The 26,834-nt window shown below is 36.4% G+C and overlaps 1 protein-coding gene across 1 annotated transcript in view; it reads left to right on the top strand.

Annotated features, from left to right (window-relative positions):
- LOC150107164 (PHD finger protein 12) overlaps positions 1-26,834 on the top strand; it is a 664,368-nt gene that overhangs the window by 410,648 nt on the left and 226,886 nt on the right. The window contains exon 12 of the mRNA XM_090391685.1: positions 7,047-7,142. Coding sequence (XP_090247811.1) covers positions 7,047-7,142 — 96 coding nt within the window. The remainder of the gene's footprint in view (positions 1-7,046; positions 7,143-26,834) is intronic.

Below are 26,834 nucleotides of genomic sequence, written 5' to 3'. Positions count from 1 at the left end.
CTCGTTACCCTTCTGGCCTGCGCTTTATACCGTTCATGTGCCTGCAGGTCACCTTTCTCCTTAAATTCCTTCCACAATTATTTCTTTTTCTGTAACTCAAGTTTAATGGTGTTATTCATCCATTTAACCCCTGCTTGATTTACTATTCAGTCTCTAGGTGTACAGTCAGCCATTACCTCCTGCAAATGTTCCCTGACCACTTCCCATACCCTGTCAACATTCAGCCCTTGCAGTTTTACATGCCATGGCACCGAACCAAGCATTCTCCTAAGCTTGTCATACTTGCCAGCATGGTAATTCTACATGTACCCTGTCTTAATCGAAAATTTCACACATTTAGCCACCTCCCAGGTCAAGACCCTATGATCACTCTCACCAATAGGTGGCAACATGGTCATATTAATTACAGTCAAATTCTCAGATGCTATTATTAGGTCAAGCACTCTCAAACCCCTAGTATTTTCCATTACATGCTGTCTCAGATAGTTATCCCTCAGTAATTGGATAAAATCAAGTTCCTTCCTCACATGTGTCCTCTCCTCCTTCCAGTCAATGTTACCATATTTGAAATCCCCCATAATAATTACCCTCCAGCCACTCATTTCATCAATTTGTTTATGCATACTATCTCCACCATCTATTCCATCACCTGGTCTATAGCAGCACCCAACTGTAGATTTTGTTCCGTTAGTCTCAATCTCACACCAAATAGCCTCAGATGAGTTCTTTTCACTATCCTGCGATACGACTTCAATTCTCCTTGGCTGCAGTTCATCAGCTATCATCAATAACACCCCTCCTCCCATTTTATTCTCTTTGTCCCTCCTAAACACACTATAACCTACACATTCTATCCCTCTAACTATATCATCCTCTGTCAGCCATGTTTCACTAATAACAGGAAGAGCCAACCAATGCCAAAAAGTCTTCCTTCTTGTTCCTAATACTTCTGGCATTAGTATACATGAAATGCAGAGGTTCATTTGTCCCACCCATATCTTGATGTGTTATATTAACTATCCCATTCTGATTTCTTGTACTTCGTACTGGCTCGGGCATATTATAAACATTCTTACACTCAACTGCTTCACTAATGTCTGCAAATCCACTTCCTCTCCTCCTTAATTGTTCTAGTTTCCCTGATTTTACACATCCGCTCTCACTTCACTCAGCAACACTTTTTCCAGTCTAAATATAAGATCTGACAATACTGGAGTTCTCATAGATGACATTAATATGGAGGAAAATTGTTTATAGGAAGTTAGAAATTATGTAAACTTTTCATGTTGTACTATCCTAATATCCTCTACATCTTCTGTGAATACACATCAGGAATTTGATGATGGTGGTTGATGATAATGAAAAAGTTATACAAGAATTAAAAAAATAAATAAAAATAAAAACTGAAGCTGAAAATGACAAGATAAGTTTCTCCAAGCCCTTACATGATTTATGTCCTGATGTTGGTATGGTGGGCCTCAAGGTATTGAAGAAGTTGGCTGTTTGTGGAATTTGTGCATTGTTTTTTGAGAGGATTGAGGTAAGCACAATGGAATCAGTTTACTGGTAGTTTTTAGCTTGTTTTATGGTATAAATATAGGCTTGCTTTCAATGGAGTTTTGTAGATGTCTGATAAGAATTTATAGCTTTACAGATGTAAAAACATATTTAACATTTCTCCCATATAAACTTTCTCCCAAAATAAGCATATTTATTTTGGGAGAAAGTTTGAGCAAAATCAATTGGTACTATCTGACCAGGAAACTTGTTAGTATCCAAACTATTAAGGATTTTCCTAGTATTAATTGTGAAAGGAAACATGCAGTGAACTGCTTTTGGTATGGTAGTAAGTGATTTTTTGTACCAGAATGGGAGAAGACTAAACCAAGATGGCAACCCTAGCTTTGATGATATTACAGTTCCACTGCCTGGATATGGAAGAGCAGAGAAGTTGCAGCTGTCGTGGAGCGGCTCAACAAGTGCTATTTTAGCAGATGGCTCTTTTAAAGACAGCTTTTGTTTTATAGATGCAGTATGCTGAGTATTGTTTGCAGAGGTATTTGTGTATGATAAAGAATTAAGATCATCATTCCTGTGAGAATTATTTTATTATTTGGTCATAGCAAATATTTCAATCGAACACTTGAAACAGTAATCAGATCATTGAAAAGGGGCATAGAATCATTAACGTCATCATATTTATTGCTGGCAGAATGCTTGAACCAGAAAATGGCTGAATGAAGGTTGATTCAGAGAAAAGGAAACAGAAAATTTATAGTCTGACATACCAACAGGAGAAATGATATCTGTAGTATATTTGGAGCAGGAACCGATTATGAAGAATTCCAGGATAGTGGAGGAATTTTGATTTATATATTACACGTGATATTGCTCCAACTCAACATCTAGAAGATGACATTACAAAAATAATGGAAACAACTACCGTGTTAGAGTAAAACTTCACTTTAATATAAACCAAAATAATCACTTGACGTTTTGACCTTCAGATAAGGTCATCATCTGGAGTGTACACACACACACACACACACACACATATATATATATACAAAGAAACAAGCTGCACTACAATCTACATGGTATGCTAAAGTTACATTGATTTGGTCAACCGTTAAAACTACTGACCTGACCTCTGGTGAAAAAAAAAACTTTACTACATCAGTGCTAGAGTCCTGTTAATATTATTATCTATTTGGTTACAAAATTAAATAAAGCTAGAGAGTAACATGTCAGCAAATTTACTCATATGTACACATATAAATTAAAGCAAACAGTGTGGATGGTGGCCAATAAAAGTTGAAATAATTGTTTAGAGTTCTAAAGTCAGGGTTTGCTGGAAAACTTGAAATAACTAAGTGGGTTGAATGTGTGCCGTCCAAATTCTTGGGATTTTTATGCCACCATTATTGTTAAGATTATGAATGCAAATTTAAAGAAGCCTGTGAAATTTTGATTAACTATCCTAATCTCTATTTATGAATGACATCATTTAAGGGTATTTATTTCTGAAAATTAACCTGAATGGGAATTACTTCATACCTTGGAAGTACAAATTAGAATTGGTGCATCTAATATTGTGTGTAACACTCGAACGTAATGCTTACTTTGTATTTATTTTAGTAACTCAGAACTTTTGCATGATACTTTTCCTTCTTATTATCAGATGATCATGTCAACTGTACTTGGGTGAACCTGAAAAATTATTTTTGTGAGGTGTGTTAAAATATTAAACATAGTGAAAACTGCAATTACTGTTGTCAAACACAGTCGGGGGGGGGGGGGGGAAATATTTTACTTTTCTGGCATATAATCTGCAAATATAAAGTATATTTATATTTGTAGGTTATATGTAAATATAAATTATAATTTATTGTGGAAACATCTCTACAAATCAATCTTTTTTTTTTGTTCGTTTGTTTGTTTGTTTTATTTTATAGCCGAATTTTTGTAGCTTGTGCGTAATGCTTGTGTTTTTTCTTCTGCTTGGATGGATGTGCTTTTTTTTTTTTTTTTTTTTTTTTTTTTTTTTTTTTTTTTTTTGTCTCAGTCAACACATTGTGTTTTCTGACAAGGTATCTTGATCCTACACTGCTCAAAAAGAAGTCAACAGACATTCCACCCTCCCCCCCCCCCCCATGGCCAAGGTGCATCATGTCATGTAATCAGTCATGTTTGTAGCCAGTATAAGATGGAGGAATATGATTCTCCCAAGTCATTGCAACTGTGTCTGGGTGAAATGGCTGCATGAAAGAAACTGACAGAATTTGAAAGAGACATTGTGATAAGATGCCATGTTGCAGACTTATCTGTTCAGCAAATTATTGACAAATTGGATGATCTGAGGTCAACAGTCTGTGATATGAAAAATCTTACATGGAAAACACCCAGGAAAATTCCTCAGTAATTCTTGCATTCAGTTTTATCTCCTTTTTTTTACAGATAGCTGCAGTGAGAGAGCTCTGCTTCATTCTTCTGTAATTCAGCCATCAGGCTATACCATACCTTCAGAATTACACAGTGTAGTCACCATAAAAATTTTATACCTGCATATTTTAACATTTTGGGTCAAATTATCTACTCCATTACCTTTTCACCTTTTTTACTTCATGTATGGATACATATTCCTGATTGCATTCCCCTTGATAATTTTCTACCACTGTTCTGTCACTGCTTGTTCATTTATCCAACTTCCATTACATTTTAATCCAGAATACTTCACCTCCAGTTTTTATATAACCTTTATTATTTGATTCCATTTATAGTACTCTTTTCTCCATTTCCAAGCTTTTTTTCAGCAGCCTCCCAAAACGTTTGCCACCTTCATTATATTTATCTTCTGTATGCTTGCCAAATTCCTTCTATGACTTGTTTCTAATCTTGTTTCTAATCTAATCACTACTTTTAAATAGTGATTAGATTTCTTATGTTTCTCTTTATATTTTCTCAGTGTATATCTGACTTACTGGTAAATTTCAATATGCTTTCCTCTTCTTTATCAGAGATTGCATCTTGAACTTCATGAGTTTGCTGCATAGTTCAGATTTTTCTAACCTTGCAATCAAGCTGAATCAATCATTGTTTCCTTCAGAGTTTGCCATTTAGATCCACAGTTTGGTTCTTGTTTTTAAATTTCAAATTCTTATTTTGAATCCAATAATGTTTAGTAGTTATTTAAGTCTACACATCTGGCCAATCTGCAGCTGAAAGGAGAGCAGAAGAGAACATCTGAATTATATAGTCATGATCCATACTGGTTCATTTGCATCAAGCAGACCATTTACTTGATGTTCTATATTCAGTTAGACAGAGAGGGACTATTACTCTAAACACCACAGTGCAAAAATGTCAGTTTATTCTGAGAATCACCTTATGCTTTGCAGAATACTCCTAAACTAAATAATTATGGTCAAAAAACTTCAAACCAGCTGCGAGACTATAATTCTGTGTTTAAAATAAATAAATAATAGCTGTGTTTGATTGTGCCACAGGGCATAGGCAAAATTATAATAATTGTGATGTTCTATGTTCTTATTGAAATTATTATTACTCAACTTCCAGGAATGACCTCTTGTTCTGTCCCCCTCTACCTAAGTGCTGAAACATTTCCTCTGCATCAATCCTATAAAACTCTTTAAGTAAATGCTTCTATTGTATTGTTTTTTTTTTTTTTTTTTGTCTATCCACCAATTTTTGCATTCCACACACCGTCATAGCCTATCCTCATAGAGAACATTCCACCTCATAGAGAACGTCCACCTACCATCTTGGTTACTAGCATCTGAAAAGCCTATAAAATGTAATAACTTCTTTATCTCTACTTGTTAGTGTGTTCTTCAATAGCCAAGTAATCTTATGAGCTACCTTAGCAATATGACCTCTGAACTTCAACTCTCTGTCTGCCACATCCTTAAATCCTCTAGCTTCATCAATTTCCTGGAGTGCAGTTCTATCAATGTGTACACAGCTTGTAATCTATTTATCCCAAAATGCATAACTTTACCTTTCTCCACATCAAACTAACACCTATTATCTTTTGTGCATAGTGACAGCCTATTTAAATCGTCCTGCAAGTTCTCCACATCACATTGATTCACAATTACTCTACATAATGTTTTATCAGCAAAGAAATAAATATTTCCTTTCAGGTTATGTACAAATTAAACAGTAGTAGTTCCAGCACTGAATCTTGCAGCACACCACTAATTACCAGCTTTTGCCTGGATTCTGCTCCTTTGTATACCACTTTTTTATATCTGTCCAGCAGCCACCCTCTTATTAACATAACCAATGTCATATCCATCCCCATTTGTTCTAATTTGCATAACAGAGTTTCATGTGGTATACCATCAGATGCCTTTGCAAAATCTATCACAATTATCATAAAGCCATTTCCCTTATTCAGCTCAGCTATCACTAAAATGTTAGTAAATTACTAAGGCATGACCGACCCTTCATAAAGCTATGTTGCCCCTCATAAAGTATCATATTCCTATCCACCCATTCCTGAATTCTATTTTTGACCAATTTTTTCCACTACTTTCACCACCACTTCTAAGATACTGATTGGCCTATAATTTGCCACTACAGTCTTAGAATGAGTTCAAAGCAAAGTATGAGAGATTCTGCACAAATGTTGGATCGTTCTTGACTTGATATTTAGGACCTCCCACAGAGTCTAAGGACTCCTTGAAGTAGCCCATAATAATAATAATGACCTGGATTTGAATCCCATTGTGAATACAAAAATATTTATAAAAACTTTTTAACTGAAAAGGAATTATCCATTTTCAATATATATAGTGGATGACAACCATTCTCTCTTTGATGTTCACCATATAAAAATTATGTCTCTTTCAAAAAAATAAATTTCATATTTTATTACACCTGGCATATACATTTTATAACAAAAATTATCGTACTGAATATGATAAAAAAAAAATAAAAAAATTGGACACCACTGCTCTAGACAAAGCTTGAAAACTAGCCACCGTAGCTCAGTTGGAAGAACAGCAGAACATGGGGGCCCTTCGATTGGAATAGATCTGGGTTCGATTCTCACCATGATGAGGGGAATCCTTATATGGGCTTTGTCAGTTGAAGGTGAGTTAGCCGATCTCATATGGTGGTAGCAGGGTTTTTCATCCTGCCATCCTGGTACAGACAAATCGGTCTTCAGAATACATGCAATTTACAGACAAAAAATACTATTGTTGGTGATGATGGCATAGATGGTAGTAGTGTAGTTGGAGTAAGTAGTGGAGAGGATGAGATGTATTTGGCAAAGTAGAGTAGTGTACACTCCCACGATGAGTCCTTGGACTCACGGGAGGTGTCACATAATAATAATATGCATTGGCAAACATAAAAGTCTATGAGATAACATTAGCAGTTCTGGTTACCAAAATTCAGTTTACAAAAAGTCAAGTTCACTTGACCATAATAATATGTAAAGGATGTTAGGATAGATTGTATTATTGTTTACTCGAAATTCTTTTCATTTGCACAATTTTGTTATATTTAAATTTTAGGACCAACAGAAGTGAGGGCAAGAGCAGTTGTTTGTCCATTAACAGGGAAGGGTCCTGTTGTGCCAATGCCATACAGGACATTAACCATAGGTTTGGGTAAGTAGTTCTTAATTATTCTATATAAAGTAATTTAATGAAAATAAAAAAAGTTTTAAAGAATTTTGACAGAATAAGAAAGCATACTGTTAGCATCGCTGTGTTGCCCACCTGACTCAATGCACATCCGATTTGCCCTAGCTTGAAAGATAGTAAAATTTGGTTAGTACCTGAGCGACGGGTAATGACATATACTATTTGGTAATCATTACTAAAATATGTTGAGCTATTTTGGTTTTCTTAACTTGTGAACTTAAACACTCTCCTTTTTGCCGACGACCAAATAATAATTACAAATTCTGAAGATAACTTACAGAAAGCTATTTTAGATCTAAATGAGATAGCCAAAGATTATGGTATGATAATATCAACAGAAAAATCAAAAATTATGGCCTTTAAAGGACAAGATCCAGCAAGAACTAAAATAGTAATAGATAACAAGATCTTAGAACAGGTGAATTCATTTAACTACCTAGGATGTATGATCACATATGAAAATGAAAAAGATGTAAATGTAAAATTGCTAAATATTTAAAAATAACGGTGTAATTAACTCTATATTTAAACCAAACCTAGTTCAAAAACAAACCAGACTAAAAGTATACAATACATTAGCCCTACCAGTCTTAATGTATGGAAGTGAAATCTGGACAATAAAACAAAAAGACAAACAAAGATTAATAACAGCAGAAATGACGTTTATAAGAAAAACTGCAAAGTATACCCTATTTGATCACAAAAGAAAAGAAGAAATTATGAAAGAATTAAACCAAGAACCAGTAATAGAAAAAATTAAAAAATATAAACATAAATGGATGGAACACGTTCAAAGAATGAAAACAGAAAGATTACCAAAACAAGCCATTAGGAAAAAGAAAACCAGGACATCCTCTTAAACGATTCAACGATGACTTCTAAGGCCAGAACAGGCCATGCTATGCCTAAATCCTTGATATGCATGATGATGATGATTTTGCTTTTCATTTCATTATGAGAAATTAAGCCTGACTTTGACTGAACATGAACGCTTTGTAATCGGGAACTTGTCTTTGATGTGTTTATTCTTCTGATAATATTTGATATCAGACTATATTAAACCACTTCCAATTATTTTTAAAATTTTGCATATAAAAATTCTACCCATTAAATCTTTTTTTTTTTTAAGTGTGTGATGTGATATTCTTGATAGATATATAAAAGTATGTGATTTGCATGTGTGTTGTAAAGGTTTGCTAGATGTTTAGATCCATTTTGCAATTTGTAAAACCTAGGTCCAAAAGATTAGTTGTTTCAAAAAGTTTAATAACGTAATTTCTTTTAATTGTTAACTAGAGGTTTCAAGAGAACCAGTTTAACCATGCTACCATCCAAGACATCTATAGACGTCAAGGTTATCATGGATGCAAAGTGCATATAAAAATTGTAATACCATTGATATTACATTGAAATATATTATAGATACGAAGCGTATGAGGATGCGTATTTGATCCATAATGGCCAGTAAGGTGGTTAAGACATTATTGGCATGTTTCGAAAAACTGTATTGGAAAACTGCTAATGCAGAAAGCCTGTAAAAGCTTGTTGGAAATGCTTTAGTACTGTAGGTAGGCTAAGGTTTCTTTTTTATATCAGTGCCATCCACAAGGTGCCAGATGTAGTGCATTAGTACTGTGGTTGTTTGGATAATCTCCTAAATCAGCTTAAAGTCCAATCTCCCCCCTCCCTCCCCAATCACTGATGAACAAGTTGGTACTCTCATACATGCCTTATTAGAATTCATTCACCACCAAAGCACATTCACGAAAATTCATTCCTGCAGTTGGATTTACAAGGGGATACTCAAAAATAACCAGAATTATGTTTGTAAAAAATACTTATTATAGTTTATAATACCATATTCTCGTTTCCTTCAGAGTGTACTGTCCATGTGAGTTCAGTGCTGTTTATAGTCTCCAGAAACATTTCATCCACATCAACAAATCACTGCCCTATGGTTTTCTTTATCTGTAGGAATAAAAAAAAAGTTACATGGAGAGATATCAGGCAAGAAGGAGGGTGGGCAACACCCTTGTCATGTTTTCATCATGTTTCTATTGGCTTGATGTGTTTCTGGATCATAACTGTAGCACCAAGACTCATCCCTGGTCACAATTTTTGAAAGAAAGTTCTGGTCATCAAGAACCTGCTTGCTCAAATCGCGTCAAACATTCACATGATTTGTTTTATTATTATTATTTTATTTATTTATTATTATTATTTTTTTAATCCTCTGTGAGCAAACAAGGCACAAATTTGGTGGACACGTTTCATTCACAAATCTTCTGTTTAAATTCACTGGCACGAACTCCACAACGAATTTGTCTCTCTAGAACCTTGCTCAATAGTCTTTTGATGAGCTTCATTGATTGCCTGGCAAACCTTTTTGATGTTTTCATCATTTCTGCATGTTGAAGATCACCTAGATCATGGTTGGTCTTCAACTGAGATGCCTCCATTTTTGAAATGGGAAAACCACTTGTATTCCTGTGTTTTACCTAAAGTGTCGTCCTTAAAGGCTTGCCGAAGCATAACAATAGTTTCAACTGCAGTTTTACCCAAAAGAAAACATAATTTCATGCAAACTCCGTTCCTTGAGGTCAGCTATCACAAAATCACCAAACTTGCTTGTAAGCACTAACAAAAAAAGAAGCCAGACCAATGACCAGTTCACACAGGATGATGCCACTTGCCAGACTGTTGCAGAAAACTGCACATTTACGATGCCTAGCAATATCATCCATAACTAGAAAATGCACATGCAACAAGTTCAGATTCCAGTTATTTTTGGGTACCCCCTCATATATATCTGAAGCTTATTCAATATTATCCATAAACTTCTTGGCTAACCAAACAGATAAGTAATCTACTTGCCTTGCTCTAGCTGCCCAACATACTATTTTTCTAGCCACACTTCAGGCCTCCAGTAAGCAGTTTCATATGGGGAAAGTGGTTTGATTGTTGAAGCAATTTATTTATATAATTTCTTATCATTTATATTCTATTCTTAATATGAAACAAAGAAAATGGGGTTTGGTAGTTAATTTCCTTCTTTGTTCAGTTCTAAGAATATCGCTTTTTTCATTGGAAACTTAGTCTTTGACTAAAAAAAGATGAGTTGATGAGATGATGGAAGAAGAGTTTTCTAGAAGTTGATTATATTTCGAAAATGGTCTAAGAAGAGAGAATGAGAACAGAAAATAACCAAATAAAATTGATAGAATACAGGTACATGACACAAGTAAAATTAGGTTCTCTTGACCATAGCAGGTGAGTTTGGTTTAAATGGAATCATGGATGAAGCATCTGAGGTCAGATGCTTCAGCCAACCCACATCATTATGGATTGAAAAAAACTCAAATTTTTGCAGGACAAAACACTGATTTTTCATCTTGTAAACTTTTTGGATATGTCAAAAAGACCTGACTATTGCATTTTAACATATAGTGCATGTAATGCAGTTGCTATTGTGTTGTCATTAGTTTAAAATTTCCTTCAAGAGGAAAAAAATAAAATAAAATTTTGTACAATGTTTAGTCATTTAAAATTTGTTTTATTTGGTGCTGTTTCAGATGAAAAATAAAATAAACTATGCTACTGTTTGAGCTATATATTTTGCAAAATACACATCTCAAAGTCATTTAAACTTGGCCTACCAACGAAAAAATGAATTTATAATTTCAAAATTATTTTTATTTTTCAATATAATTTCCCTTAAGACTAACCAGCACCATTATCCTGTCCCTGTAGTAGTTCTCAGTAAGATTATTATTATTATTATTATGGGCGACTCCAGAGAGTCCTTAGACTCATCGAGGGAGGCCCTAAACATCATGTCCACACAACTATACGACATTCTCGCATATATCATACCTTGCCTTGAACTCACTCACCGTCATAGCACCCACAACAGACTCTGGCAGCTTATTCCACTCATTTACCACTAAATGTAAAGAACCCAGCTCTAACACCCCTGCTAACCACACTCTTGCCAGCTTCCATAGGTGTCCCCTAGTTCTCCCACCACCAGTCCTGATCTCAAAAATATCCTCTGAATTAATCCTATAGAAACCCTTTAGCAATTTGAATGTCTCAATCATATCTCCCCTTTTCTGCCTATCAACTAATTTCTGCAACCCACAAATCTTCAACCTGTTCTTGTATGGTTCATTCCATAGACCCGCTATCATCTTAGTCACTCGCCTCTGGATCCTCTCAACCTCCTCCCCATCAAGAAGGAACCTAGGTAACCAAATCTGGGCACAGTAGTCGAGATGAGGTCTTATCAAGGCTTGGTACAGAGGTACAATAACTTGCTTGTCTCTGCTCGTCAAGGTATTTTTCAACAACCAAGTGAGTTGATGAGCTGATGTAGCTACTTTTCAATCTGCCCCCTAAACTTCATCTCCCTATCCACCAACACTCCCAAGTCCCTGGCCTCATCAATCTCATGGAGTACAGTTCCATCAATGTGGTATAACTGCTGCTAATCTTTTCACCCCAAAATGCATAACCTTACATTTTGTCACATTAAATTGACATCCATTCTCCTTAGCCCAGAACTCCAATCTATCCAAGTCGTCCTGCATGATTTTGACATCTTCTGCATTCACTATCGCCCTACCCAACTTAGCATCATCAGCGAACAAATGAACCGTTCCTCTTAGATCCTTCCCTATATTGTTAATGAACAAATTAAACAGCAGTGGTCCAAGAACAGAACCCTGTGGCACACCACTAGTCACAGGCTGTCTTTTGGACTCTACTCCTGAATAAACTACTCTCTGGGATCTCTCCATCAACCACCCTCCTATCCATCTCACCAACCCTATATCCATTCCCATATGTTGTAGTTTACGGATTAGAATTCTATGTGGTATCCTGTCAAATGCCTTTGCCAGGTCCAGCAGTATCACTGTAAACCCATTACCCTTATCCAGTTCAGCCGTCACCTTGTTATAAAACTTGAGCAAGTTACTGAGGCATGATCTACCCTTCACAAAACCATGCTGTCCCCCATACAGTATCTCATTTTCATCAATCGATTCCTGTATTTTTCCCTTGACTACTTTCTCCAAGACCTTGACGACTCCTGATATGCTGATCAGTCGGTAATTTGCGACCGTAGTCTTGGATCCTCCTTTATGCATTGAAACTATTTTCCCCTCTTTCCACACCTTCGGAACTAAACCAGACCCGAGACTCAGATTAAACAACATGGTCAAGGGCACTGATAATTCCTTAGCCGCTTCATGCATGACCCGTGTCGGTATACCATCCAATCCCACAGATGTATTCACATTAAGGTTCTGTAATAGACTATTCACCTCTACTACATTCATCACAATTCCCATATAAACTAATCTGACAGGTGTACCAACGTGGGAAAAAAAAACTTGCCAATGGTGTTGTCATCTGTTACCAAGGCCGAGAACCTTTCAGACCACCCTCGTAAGTACTCTGAGAAAGAAAAGGAATATATCATTTTCCATAGCTAAGTTTTTGTATAGATAATTTGACTTCCAAAAGGAACTGAAGATAGGAAAAATAAAATAAAGCTGCTGCTTTTGCTATTTAGACATATGATTCTTAAATATATTTTTTATATTGTCAGATTTTGCTGCATGATCTCAAATGTTAATGTGTATGTATAGGTACTTTCGAGAGCTACTTCTCCAGATACATCTGTATACACATTAACTTTTGAGATCATCATGCAAAGAAAAAGACAATGCACTAAAAACAAAAATACAGGAAAAAAAAAAAACGATCATACTTAGGGGGTTGAACAAATAGCCGATGATAGATTATTATTAAAAATTAAGTTGTTAGGAAAGAACTTGACATAGTTAGCATCATTTAGGAATTATTGAGTAGAGGTAATCTCAAGTACAGTATGGCGGGGGGGGGGGCGGTACTGAACTTCAATATCTCCTTCAGTACATGCTCTGAGGTGTATGCTTTTTTGACTGCGTGCACATTAATAGAAGAGCACGTGTAGAGTCTACATCATTACCTTTAGCTGTAGCAATGGTGTTGATATTGGAAGAAAAGATTCTGAGCATTGTTTTTGTTCATATAAGTTGGTAGATCAAATGGTCCAAGCCAACAACATGTTTGTGAGCAGGTTGCTCGTTGTTTCTGTAGTAGTTTCCTGAGCAATGGGTCTTTATTGCCTTAATCAAGAAGTTCCGGCATACTGAGAAATGTTTTGCCACAATGCAAAAAACATTTAGGAGGACCACAAACTGTTAATACAAATGAGAATCATGGTTATGTGCTGGAGCAAGTGTTTCATCTCTGAAATGCAATCAACTCGAACTGCAGTAAAATTTGGGATACCAAGGCTGTTACTACAGAGAATCCTTAAGGAGCTGGGTGGCTTTTTGTGTGTCATTCAGGTAGGTCAGTGTTTAATAGCAATGGATTATGCTGCACAGCAGGAATACTGTGTACGTGTGCTGGCCAATGAAGATCTGTCCTTCCTCCATAATGTCTGGTTCTTAGACAAAGTGCATTTCCATCTAAGCAGTCATGTAAACAGATGAACCTACATGTTTCTTGGTTTCTCAAGACCTGAATTTTTCCAAGAGAACCTCTTCACCTTGAATAGCAAGTACTACATCAAGAATGTGTTGGTTCTGTTCACCTAGGATTTGCATTGGATGTGTCTAGCAAAAAATATTTCATTTTGTGCACAGGTATTCCAACAAGATGGAGCAACCTATTGCATATAAGGTTGCCACCTTTTGGTAAGTCCAAAGAGGAACACACTTATCAAATATGAAAGTCTTCCTCTCCTTTAAATGTATAAAATGAAAAAGCCAAAGTTGAATATGTAATTCTAACCTTATAAAAAATTAAAAGATTGAATACATTGATACCGGAATTAGTAATTTAATAATATTTGTATTTTAAATATATAAATTGTCCCACTTACGTGTAATTCGGGACACTGAAAATTTTCTTAAAATTCGGAATGTCCCGCCTAATTCGGGACAGGTGGCAACCTTAGTCGCATATCATGTGGTTCCAGTGCCTTATCAGAACGCTTCCCTGCGAAGCTCATTTCAAGGTTCACAGAATTCCCATACCCTTTGCATTCTCCTGATTTCGCATCACTATGTTGATGTTGAAGGAATGGGTATTCCATCATGTTCCGACTTCAAACTGTGATGAACGGGATAAAATTACGTGATAATATCCAGCAGATGTCCCAACCTTTGTTCTCCAAGGTGACAGAGATCCTTCGCATATGCTACAAAACCTGTCTTGAATGACAACACAGGCATACAGAGCAGAATATCCTGATTTCTTATTAGCCTGTAGCAGTGGTTCAAGATCTGAGTCCTACCTCTGTTGTGACTTTTTGGAGATAGATTTGTAGACATCTATGCAGGGCTTCAGCTTTGGAAACAGTTCAACACAAAAATGAAACAAAATAAAATGTAAAAAACCTGTCTTGAAAGACAAGGTTGCCCGTTTCAAGCACGTAATTAGTAATTGACCATTGTTAATGCTTTATTCGACCGACATTCCACTGACAGTTGTGGATGTACATATCATCATGTGTAAACATATATATTTTTGTTAATAAACCTGTTTACTCTATAACATATATCGTTGTAGTTATTCAGTACAGTTATTTTTGCACCATACTCTAGTAATAGTTCAATCACTTAAACAGAATAAGAGAGGGAAAAATTAACAAAACAAGTAGATCTGGTTGGATTGATGTAGTTACAAGTGCCTTAGAAGAACAAAATGTAGGATCTGACAATGTTAGAGTCCTGTCAGGTAAGCATAATTTGGAAGGAAATTGTTGATTGGAAATTAGTAATCATTTAAACTTTTTGTGTAGTATTATCATAGTATCCTCTACACTGCTTGATTGAACATATCAGGAATTTAATTATGATGAAAAGATGCTTGATGTTATTGAAAGATTTTTAGCTAAAAGTTGGCTGGTTTATATCTTTGTTGGCCAAAACTACTACCCTAAGATTAATATTTAAGATTAACTTTAGAATGTGTGTCAATGAGATGTTTCATTAATTTACATGAAAAACATGAAACAAGGAAATAAGTAATAATACACCCTCTGTCCAAAATGAAACCGAACTTTTGATAGAAAATAAAACAGGCCAATTATAATTATTCAAATCATTTATTTCAATCAATATACTCGCCCTCAGCTTTGATACAGCGTTTGGCATGGTCAATTAATTCATTAAATGAGTTTTTATATCGGTTTTTGGGACACTGTTGAGGGTCGTGGTTACTGCCGCTTGAACATTTTCGTTGGTGTCGTATCGCTTTACTTTCATCGTCAAATGAAGTTGGAAGAGAAATAAGTCACAGGAAGCTAAATCAGGTGAATGCGGGGAGTGATCCAACACACCAATTTGGTTTTTGCTCAAAAACTGTCTCATAATGTTCGAACGATGAGATGGTGCATTATCGTGTAAAAGTGACCAGCTGCTTGTATCACAATATTCATGCCGTATGCAACGAATTCTCGATATCAATCACTTCAAAACTCCGAGGTAAAACTCACCATTGACCATTTAGCCAGGCAGAATGAATTCTTTGTGGTAATGCCCTTGGAATCGTAGAAACAAATCAGCATTGTCTTTACTTTTGACTTCTCCAAGCGACTTTTTTTCGGATGCCCCACTTCTGGTGGTCTCCACTCAATACTCTGACACTTTGTTTCGGGATCATACTCAAAACACCATGTTTTGTCACCAATAACGATCGTTTCAAGGACTCAAACTTCAAGGAAGTTTGAGTCCTTGCGTGCGGTTTTAATGGGGTCCTTGCCATGTTTATTTCAATACATTTTTGGTCGTCAGTCAAATTGTGGGGAACAAATCGCGAATTCAATTTACGAAGGCCTAAACTCTCGGTCAAAATATTGTGCACAGTTGAATTTGGAATCCCCAATTCATCTTCAATCAATCTCACGGATGATTTCAGGTTTTCTTTGATGAAATCAGGCACTTTTTTGAAGCATTTGATGCATTTCGGTAAAACTTTTACCAAGTTTAACACAAAAATTAATCGCAGCTCTCTGTTTGAAACTCATTTTCTGACCGTTCGTCAAACCACACTGTCACTCTTGACACTATAACTCGGCTTCTAATGAAACAAATGTCATAAGCAGTTGAGACAACCCTAATGAAGGTTGCCACTTTCGACAACAAAAAGATACAACAAGTGGCACTACTAGTTTCTTCTATTTTCGAAAAGTTCGGTTTCTTTTTGGATAGATGGTGTATTTATTTAAAGCCATATATTTCAGCCTGAATATTACAGGCCATCATCATTAACAATGATAGTTAATAACAATGATAGTAAATCTCAAACAATGGATTGATTTGAAATGGTAACAACTATGTGATATGTTAGATCCTAAATGAAGGAATCTTGGATAGCAATCATTCATTTAGGGTAGTTTATAGCAATCAACATATAAAAAAGGCAAACATAGAGAAATACCTGCACATCAGTTGTAATTAAAAGTGAAACTTCCTCACTCTATGTAAAAATTTTTATACTTTATTTAAGCACCTTATTAAGCTATTGAGATTAATTTAAGATTTCATTTTGTATGTCTTTAAAAAGAGGGATAATGTGAATTAAATTTAAGCCTTACTTAAGCTATGTAAAATCTATTGTGAGTCATCATAAAGCTGTTAAGTATTAATTCCTGGAAGGCCTAAAGCTACACGCGTACAGCGTAACGCTAGCGGGTATAGCTTATTCAGAATATCACGTAACCATTTATTCCATGAATCCGAAGATATCAGCATCGTTGAAATGAAGGATAAGCCAAAGGGTGAAATTAGTAAGGTTCGTGTGCAAAAAGCGGCTAAAAAAGAGGGCGCTCGATAGGAGTATAAAAGGGGGTTGAGCCTGGAACAAGGAGGCTTTTTCTTGATCACTTGTCGTATCGTTTTCCTGTTGGGTGGTTCGGAAGTTGGCGGGCAGTTTCGCATAAAGGGGGGGATGAAGTTCTGTGATGTCGGGCAGTGAGCGTTCGTAAAGAAATGAAGCTGGATTCTGTGCAAAGCTGAAGGAAGAAAATTCCAATCCTAGCAGAATCAAGCCGTCGCTGGAAAGCCCCATCGAGTTGTTCCTGAAATGCAAGGATTTTGAGTCCGTTTCCGCCAGAAAGAATGAAGATAGCGTAACTCCTACATTGGCGTATAGACAGCCAAAATAGATGAGAAATATCCAGACAAACACGTGGTGCAGAACGACGTGGAAAAAAAGGTCGGTAAGGTGGTATTGTTCTAATTTTGTGTGAATGTTCATTAGAAGAAAGAAGATTGTTTACAATTATGAAATTAAGAACTTTATAATAAGGAACTCTGTGGAGAGTCACTATTTAGAAAGTTAACCTCGTTTGTGAGTGAGAAGAATTGTTTAGGAGAGATTTTTGTAACTTGTATGTGATAGAATTAACTTGATGCAATATGAAAGGTAGAATTTAGAGTCTCAGTAACATTAGAATGGTTGATAGTTTGTTCTTACGAGTATTACTCGTAAGAACAAACTATCAACAATACTGCTAGAAGGAATTTAGCTTAACTTATTATCATTTGATTTGTATCCCAAAGTGTAATTACAGTGTTTAGCACGCCTTATAAGTTTTAATTAGTTCGAATGTGTTAATCTCTTAGTTCGAGTTTATTTAGTATTGAACATAATTAAGTGTATGAATTTTGTATTGTGTTTTAGATATTCCAATAAACATGTCATATTTTCCTGAACCTGAGTCATGCCTGATTATGATTCCAAATTACCACTTATAAAAATAGAACCAGATTTTGGCGTGAAGGATTTAGTGAGTGAATATAAATATAGATTTAGGTCACGACTGCAATAATCTAGATCTATAGGGCAATTAAGTAAGATATTGGGTAAGAAAGTTAAGAATCTAGTATTGTCTCCCTGAGTAAGGATCTTTTCTACTATAGGATACTGGCTGGCGCAGCAAAATATAAATTCGCCAGTATCCAAAGAGGAAACAATCTTAGGTATAAAATTAAGATTAAAATTAAGTATAAAGAGATAAATAAATATAGAACATAGATATAATAATAAGAAACAACTTTTTAACAGATGGTATACATAAAACAATGCAGTGGTATAACTGAGGAATTGTATTATTAATTATTTATTAATTGTATTAAAACTTTAGTCATGTGTGATTAGAATAATCAGACAAACTAAACACTCAGGAGTAAAGAGGATAAAAGAACACCAGTCATTCATTAGCAACAAGAAACCTCAGAAATCTGGTTTGATACAGCACAGAATAGATACAGACTACAATATCTTATGATCTGAAACATGCTTATTTCACCATCTGAACTTAAATTCGAACAACTACCTCCATTATTTGGACTGGTGTCGAGGCTAGCTGGTGAAAGGACATACTGTCGGAGACCTCCTGAAAGATTTGTGATTTTTGTTGATTTATTAATATTCTGTTAGATTTAATTGTGTAATTTTAGTATATTATTGTAGTTTTATTAGTGTAATTAGTGTACTAAAGTGTGTTATAACATAATCTATGTCGGGAAGTCGCCGTTAGAGGGATTCATAGTGTGTAGTGTTCGTGAAAGCTCCAGATAAGATAAGCGTTATTTTCAGTTAACGTTGATAAATTTACTTTAACATTGCGTAGTTTTGTTTGCCTTGCGTATCTTAATGCGTCTGTTTGTGTGTTTTTGGTGTTTATAATTTATAATTTGATAAAATACGTTACTAGTAAGTATGGCTCCAGTACGAAGGAAAATGGCAGCCAGTAATGATGGTTCGCCATCTTCTTTCAAGAACGATAATGTAAATGAGATGATTCAGTGTACTATCTGCGAAATGTGCGCTTTGCAGAGTGCAGTCAGAGTGTGGTTAGATGATAATAAAGGAGTGAATGTATGTAGAAAATGTAGGGAGAATGAGTGTGATATTTTTGTCAAACTTCAGAATGAAGAAAATAGGGATATGACAAGAAATGGCGAGGTTGTACCAGAGAATTGTGAGAGTGTGAATGTAGAAAGTGTGAATGATAGTATTAACGGTTTTACAGAGAATAAAAAAGATGAGATAGATGCAAAAAGTGAGATCGCGTTGTTGAATGGTGCGATACAAAGGGCAAAACAGCAGCTAGAGCATATGAGCAAAGGTCGACTGAATGAACCAACCAATAATAAAAAGTATGACAGGAAAAATAGGCGTATGAGTGTGAACATGAACAAAATGAAGGAGAGAGTGCTGTATGGAGACTCGTTAGTACGAGGTGTGTTAGGAGAGGATTTGACAAAATCGTACAAACCTGGTACGACCATAAAGGATGTAACTGAGTCTATTAGAGAGCAAAAGGAAAGGGTGAAAGAAATTATTGTTGTGGCAGGTACGAATGATTTGAAAGGAGATAAAATGGAAATGATAGAAGACCTGAATGAATTGTTTGAGGTAGCAAAAGAAAAGAGTGAGAGAGTTAGAATGATTAGTCTTTTGCCACGGTATGACAGTGAAATGTTTAAAAGGAGGGCCATAATTGCGAATGACTTTATGCGTGGGTTATGTATGACGAGTGGTGAGAAATTTGTGTACGTGTGGAGTGAGTTTGATGGGCGAAAGGATCTATATAAGATGGATGGCTTGCATTTGAATGGTTACGGTGTAAGGAGACTTGAGAAAGTGTTGCTGAATGTAATGGATGTGCAAATTCAGGGAAACTAGATTTATTAAGGGGGAGAGGGGTAGATATACAGTCCTTAGCAAGGCAGTTGAATGTATGAATGAATATAATATGCCCGAGCGAATAAGAACAACAAATCAGAGTGGGATAGTTAATATAAGGCATCAAGGTAGGGTTGGGGCTACGGGGGTCTTAAATTCATGTACACTAATGCTAGGAGTATTAGGAACAAGAAGGAAGAATTTTTGGCCATGGTTGGCACTTCCAGACCACAGGTTATGGTATTAGTGAATCATGGCTGACTGTAGATGATATAGCTAGTGGGATTGAATGTAATGGGTATAGTGTGTTCAGAAATGACAGGGAGAATAAAATGGGGGGAGGAGTATTGTTGATGATAGCTGATGAGCTGCAGGCAAGAAGAATAGAAGCTGAATTGCAGGATAGAGAAAAGAGCCAATTTGAGGCCATTTGGTGTGAGATTGTGGCTAGCAGAACTAAATATACAATTGGGTGCTGCTATAGACCAGGTGATGGAAAAGATGGTGGTGACGGTATGCACAAGCAAATAGAAGAAATGAGTGGAAGGAGGGTAATTATTATGGGAGATATCAACTATGGTCGCATTGATTGGAGTGAGGAGAGGACACACGGGAGGAAGGAATTGGATTTTATGTGGTTATTAAGGGATAACTATCTGCAACAGCATGTAATGGAAAATACTAGGGGTCAGAGAGTGCTTGACCTATAATTACATCTGAGGATTTGGCTGTAACAAATATGACCACATTGCTACCAATTGGTGAGAGTGATCATAGGGTCTTGACTTGGGAGGTGGCTAAAGGTGTGGAATTTTCAATTAAGACAGGGTACATGTGGAATTATCGGGCTGGAAAGTATGACAAGCTTAGGAGTTTGATTGGTTCAGTGCCATGGCATGTACAACTGCAAGGACTAGAACTTGATAGTGCATGGGAGGCAGTTAAGAAGTGTTTGCATGAAGCAATGGCTGACCGTATACCTAGAGTCATAATAATAAATCAAGTAAGGGTTAAATGGATGAATAACACCATTAAGCTTGAGCTGCAAAAAAAGAAATAATTGTGGAGGGAATTTAAGGAGAAAGGTGATCGGCAGGCACATGAACGGTATAAAGCGCAGGCTAGAAGGGTAACGAGTGTGGTAAGAAAAGCAAAAAAGGATTACGAAAGAACATTGGCCATGCAGGCTAAAGAGAATCCTAAACAGTTTTTTAGATATGTAGCAAGTAAAAGGAAAAATGTACATGGCAGAATGATTTTAAAGAATGCTGATGGTAGGGAGGTAACTGAATCAGTTGATATAGTTGAGTTACTGAGTGAGCACTTTGCAAGTATATATCATCCAGGTGGTGACATTGCAGAAACGAATAAACCAGTAGATTATACGAGAATTGTGGTGAATGAAGTGGAGGTGAGTAGTCTATTGCATAACCTCAATGTCAATACATCCGTGGGATTGGATGGTATACCAGCTCGTGTTGTACGAGAAGCAGCTAAAGAATTGTCAGTACCCTTGACCATTTTGTTTAATTTGAGTCTCGGGTCTGGGTTAGTCCCGAGGGGGTGGAAAGAGGGGAAAATAGTTCCACTGCATAAAGGTGGTTCCAAGACTCCTGTTGTAAATTACCGACCGATTAGCATATCAGGAATCATTGTCAAGGTCTTATAGAAATTAGTCGAGAAAAAAATACAGGATTGGATAGATGAAAATGGGATATTGTATGGGGGAGAACATGGTTTTGTGAAGGGTAGATCATGCCTCAGTAACTTGTTCACGTTTTATAACAGAGTGACGGCTGAAATGGATGAGGGTAATGGGTTTACAGTGATACTACTGGACCTTGCCAAGGCCTTTGACAGGATACCACATGGAACCCTAATCAGTAAACTGGAGCAGATGGGGATAGATATAGGGTTGGTCAGATGGATAGGAGGGTGGTTGAAGGAGAGATACCAGAGAGTGGTTTATGCAGAAGTGGAGTCTAAAAGACGGCTAGTGACTAGTGGTGTGCCGCAGGGCTCTGTTCTTGGACCACTGCTTTTCAATTTGTTCATCAGTGATATAGGAAAGGATTTGAGAGGAAGTGTTCACATGTTTGCTGATGATGCAAAGTTGGGTAGAGCAATTGTGAGTGCACAGGATTTTACAAAAAAAAAAGGTCAAAATTTTACAGTATGATTTGGATAGTTTGGAGGACTGGGCTAGGAAAAATGGATGTCAATTTAATGTGGCAAAGTGTAAGGTGGGGTGAAAAGAATAGCAGCAGTATATCGCATTGGTGGAACTATAATCCAGGAGATTGATGAGGCCAGAGATTTGGGAGTGTTGGTGGATAGGGAATTGAAGTTTGGGGGGCACATTGCAAAAGTGACTAAATCAGCTGATCAAATCACTTGGCTTCTGAAAAATACTTTAACATGCAGAGACAAACAAGTTGTTTGTCCTCTGTATCAAGCCTTGATAAGACCCCATCTGGGCTACTGTGCCCAGTTATGGGCACTAGAGTTTCTTCGTGATGGGGAAGGAAGTGGAGAGGATCCAGAGACGAGTGACCAAGATGATAGAAGGTCTGTGGAATGAACCTTATGAGAATAGGTTGAAGATTTGTGGGTTGCAGAGATTGGACGATAGGCGAAGGAGGGGTGATATGATTGAGACATTCAAATTACTGAAGGGTTTCTATAAGATTGATCCAGAAGATATTTTTGAAAATATGACTGGTGGTGGGAGGACTAGGGGCCATGCATGGAAGCTGGGCTAGAGCGTGGTTGACAACGGAGTTAGAGCTAGGTTTTTTACTTGGAGAGTGGTGAATGAGTGGAATAAGCTTCCAGAGTCTGTTGTGGGCGCTATGACCGTGAATGAGTTCAAGGCAAGGTATGATAGATACTGTGTCAATGTCGATTAGTTGTTCTTGACATGATGTTAGGGCCTCCCTCGATGAGTCTGTCGACTCCTTGGAGTTGCCCGGAACAATAATAATAATAATTTCTATATAATGAGCATCAACTATTTTTATTTGCATCCTCACTAGAGAGAGAGTGAATAAGTTCTGTTCAGTGTTGAAAAGGAAATTTTGCATGTGAATACAAGAAATTTCTCATGGTATAAGTATTTCTTAAAGAACAAGTATGTCTGAGATTTATAATATAGAGAACATCATGGATAATTATTAAAAGCTATGAAATTCCTGACAAATATGGGAGAGAATAATAAAAATATAAAGAAAATAAAAATTATATTACTGCAGCAAAAAAACATCAGAATGATGTATGAGACAAGGTTTCATCTAGATTATGTAAATGACATAGTTTTAATGTAATCAAAGCACCCTGAATCACAAACAAAATCAGAAGCAATATATATAGAACAGCTGAACAAAGTTAAACATGAATAAAATTAAGTTCTTCAACTGAACCAAGAATTCAGTTGAAATTGAAAAATATGCACTAGATGGCATAACAATTTTACATAATTGGGAGCTAATGTTGATACTGAAGGTGGATCTGACAAGTATATAATAAAGATTGGCAGAAGCAAATACTACTTTCAGAAAATTGAATAATTTATCGAAATCATCCATATTATTATTATTTTCGTGACACCTCCAAGGAGTCCGGAGACTCATCGCGGGAGCACACCTATTGTACAGCTCTCCGTCTCCACCTCTACACCGAACCTCTACTACCAATCATCTACATCAGCGCCATCTACTGCCCATCACCACTGCTAGTTTTTTTTTTGGTCTGTAAATTGCATGTGTTCTGAAGGGCTGATTTGTCTGTATGCGGGATGAAAAACCCGATTTTCCAGGAGGAGAAAAAACCCTGCTACCTCCGTATGAGATCGGCTAACTCACCTTCGGTTGAAAAAGTCCACATAAGATTCCTCCCGTCATGACGAGACTCGAACTTAGGCCTTTTCCAATTGAAAGGCGTAACGTACCATCGTTCTTCCAATTGCACTACGGAGGAAATATATTGTAATAAAATCAAAATAAGGATCTTCAATAGCTGTGTTATCCTATTATTAATTATGTGGATCAGAGATATGTAAATTGACAAACCAATAAGAAGCTAAATTAAATAGTTTAACATAAAATATTAAAAATGTTTTACCCACATATCCCCAACATGTAACAAATGATGAATTTCGAGGGTGGTCTGAAATGTGCTTGGCCTCGACCATAGATGGCAACACTATCGGCAAGATTTTTTTTTTCTAAGTTGGTACATCTGTCATAAGCATCCATGTGAAATTGCAAGTCATTCTATAAAGTAGTTTGTTTTATACAGCTGTCTGAAGCAAAAGTGTTGTCTGTATCCCTTGAAATGGATAAAATTGAGTATCGTGCGGTTATAAAATTCTTTGTAAAAGAAAGTTTAACGCCGAAAGAAATTCATTCATTCAAAATTCATAAAAGTTTATGGGCACTCTCCTGCTTCGTTTTCGACAATTAAGAAATGGGCTGCTGAGTTTAAATGTGGTCATACCAACCTTGAAGATGATCCACGTGAAGGACGTCCAAAAAGTGTAACATCACCAGAATTGTAGAAGCATCTGAATAGGATGAAACCACACTCCTCTGCATTCACTTTTAGTCCAGTTGAGCTGAATTTTTCAAGGAAATTTAAACATCATTAGAAATAATTAAATTGGAGGTAACTCTTTGAAGCATAGAATTACTGACTGCGTTAGTGATGTTTGTCTTCAGTTCATCAATTGTGTAAGGATTATTTTTATACACCTTACCTTTCAAGTAACCCCATGAGAGGAAATCTGGAGGTGACAAATCTGTTAACCTAGTGGGAGTTCACGGACAGTTCATCACAGAAAAATTCATCGACTGAACTATTGATCGTGGAAAAAGTTTGGTGAAAATATTATTTGCTAGAAAATTGAAATGATATTGCAATGATACCGATATATGAAAAGTAAATGCTGTGCAAGATAAATTTTACAAAATATAATTTTTTATGTATCTATGTATTAGTCTGCACAGTTAGCCAATGTCTATGCGCTTCCCAACCATATGCCTGCGAAAGGAGTGTCCTGAGTTCGATTCCTGTCACTGATTTTGAGTAGCTTAGGATCTTTCTCAGACATTGCCAAGTTAGCCGATCTTAGGCATGGAGTGCAAGGCTTTTATCAACAGTTTATATGGGGTTTTTCTTCCCGCAAGCAGGCAAACCGGCCTTGAGAACATAATGCTTCTACAGACATAGCATACACCAGGAGGCATAGGGCCATCCACCTTATCCTCGTATGACAGTTGCAATTATAAGGAATAGAAACCATCAACACTGTAAAGGTAAAAGAGGAAAAGATTAAGAAGAAGATCTATGTATTTATTATATATAATATATATTTCTCGTGGAAAGGCTTAGACATTGGTTACATATTCTTACTAAATAGCTTAAGGAAATTACAACGTACAATAGAATATATGTTACCGCTAAAGCTCGAAAGCTGTTAATGTGCACATTACCTAGCTAATCTGCAGATTAATTGATTTGCTCCGTTAACGTGCAGAATCAAGAGTTTTCTGCATTTTACCTAGGTAATGTGCACATTAACAGCTTCTCTATCGTTAAAGTTCAAAAGTTTGTTTCTCTCATTTCCTTTTCTTTCTCCTTCCCCCCCCCCCCCCCTCTCCCTCCACTTTTAGTTTGGTTTCGCCAGTGTCATATGTTTTGCAAATTCATTACCTTAATTGTAATAATATTTTAAACCGTTTGATTCTTTGTATTATAGTTTTTTAATTGATTGATGATTGATTCTATCAACTAATTTGTTGATTGTTTGATTGTATTAACTTGATTCTTTAGATATCGAAAAATAAATAAATAACATTATGTTAATTTAAGCATACAGAAACGTTGCTATTGTTCCAGCAAAGATCTTATTTTCACTTTAACGAGTGCCTAGTGGGTAATTTGCAGATTACCTAGGTAATTTGAGAAATGAAACAATTTTCGGCACTTTAACGGATCACTGTAGTTAATCTGCACAATACCTAGATAATCTGTAGAATAACTGATTTCTGCACTTTAGCGGTAACATATACATTAAAATAAATTTTAATACACTTCCAATATTTCGGCAACGTCACGTTGCCATTATCACAGCAACTTAAATACAAGACACGTCCATGCAAGCACAACAAGACAGTTGTGCATGCATGTAAATGAGGAACAGTAAATGAGGAACGAAGCAGGAAGCTATTCTTTCTCCTAAAAGTCTGATGGTGCCCCCTAGCAGGCAATGTTGGTATTCTTGGCCGATTGAGCTGAAGGTCTTCTGATGTAGGTTTCCCAAATTTGGGGCAGTCTCATGCAACCAAATTTGTTGAGGTTTGGATTGTTTCTTAGGGCTGAGGCTGATTCCACGAATAGCCTTTCATATTTGAATTTACTACAGTGTATTATCGTGGCTTTCTTCCACCGTATTCTATGGCAGGTATCCAGCGCATGGTCTGCAAGACCAGAGTGGCAGTATTGGCAGAAACGGATGTAGTCCTTGTGTGCTGAAATTCTGATATTAGCTGTCCTGCCTGTTTGTCCAAAGTAGGATAGCTTACAGCTGCAAGGGACTTGGTATACATCAGGTAGGTCTGGGGGGGGGGGGGGTTGGTCTTTAGTGGAGCGGATAAGGGATACCAATTTTTTCTGAGGTGCCTCAGATATAGGGAATGGTGATGGATTTAGAGTGATCCTTGTTGTAAAGGGTGGGAGGGGAGTTGTGGTTTATTGGTTTCAATATTTTTTGGATTTTTTTTGAGGGGATAGCCATTGGCTAAGAAAGTATTGAGAATGTGGTTTAGTTCTGTGGTTAGGGTATTGTTATTGGAACAGAGAAATTTAGCCCTGTTGTGTAGTGTCTTAATGACTCCATATTGT

Source organism: Typopeltis vanoorti, chromosome 4 (assembly GCF_054136105.1).
Source record: "Typopeltis vanoorti isolate ZY-2024b chromosome 4, IOZ_Tvanoo_1.0, whole genome shotgun sequence".
Taxonomy (NCBI): Eukaryota; Metazoa; Arthropoda; class Arachnida; order Uropygi; family Thelyphonidae; genus Typopeltis; species Typopeltis vanoorti.
Note: the sequence above shows the minus strand (reverse complement) of the source record. Positions and strands in the feature narration are given on the sequence as shown.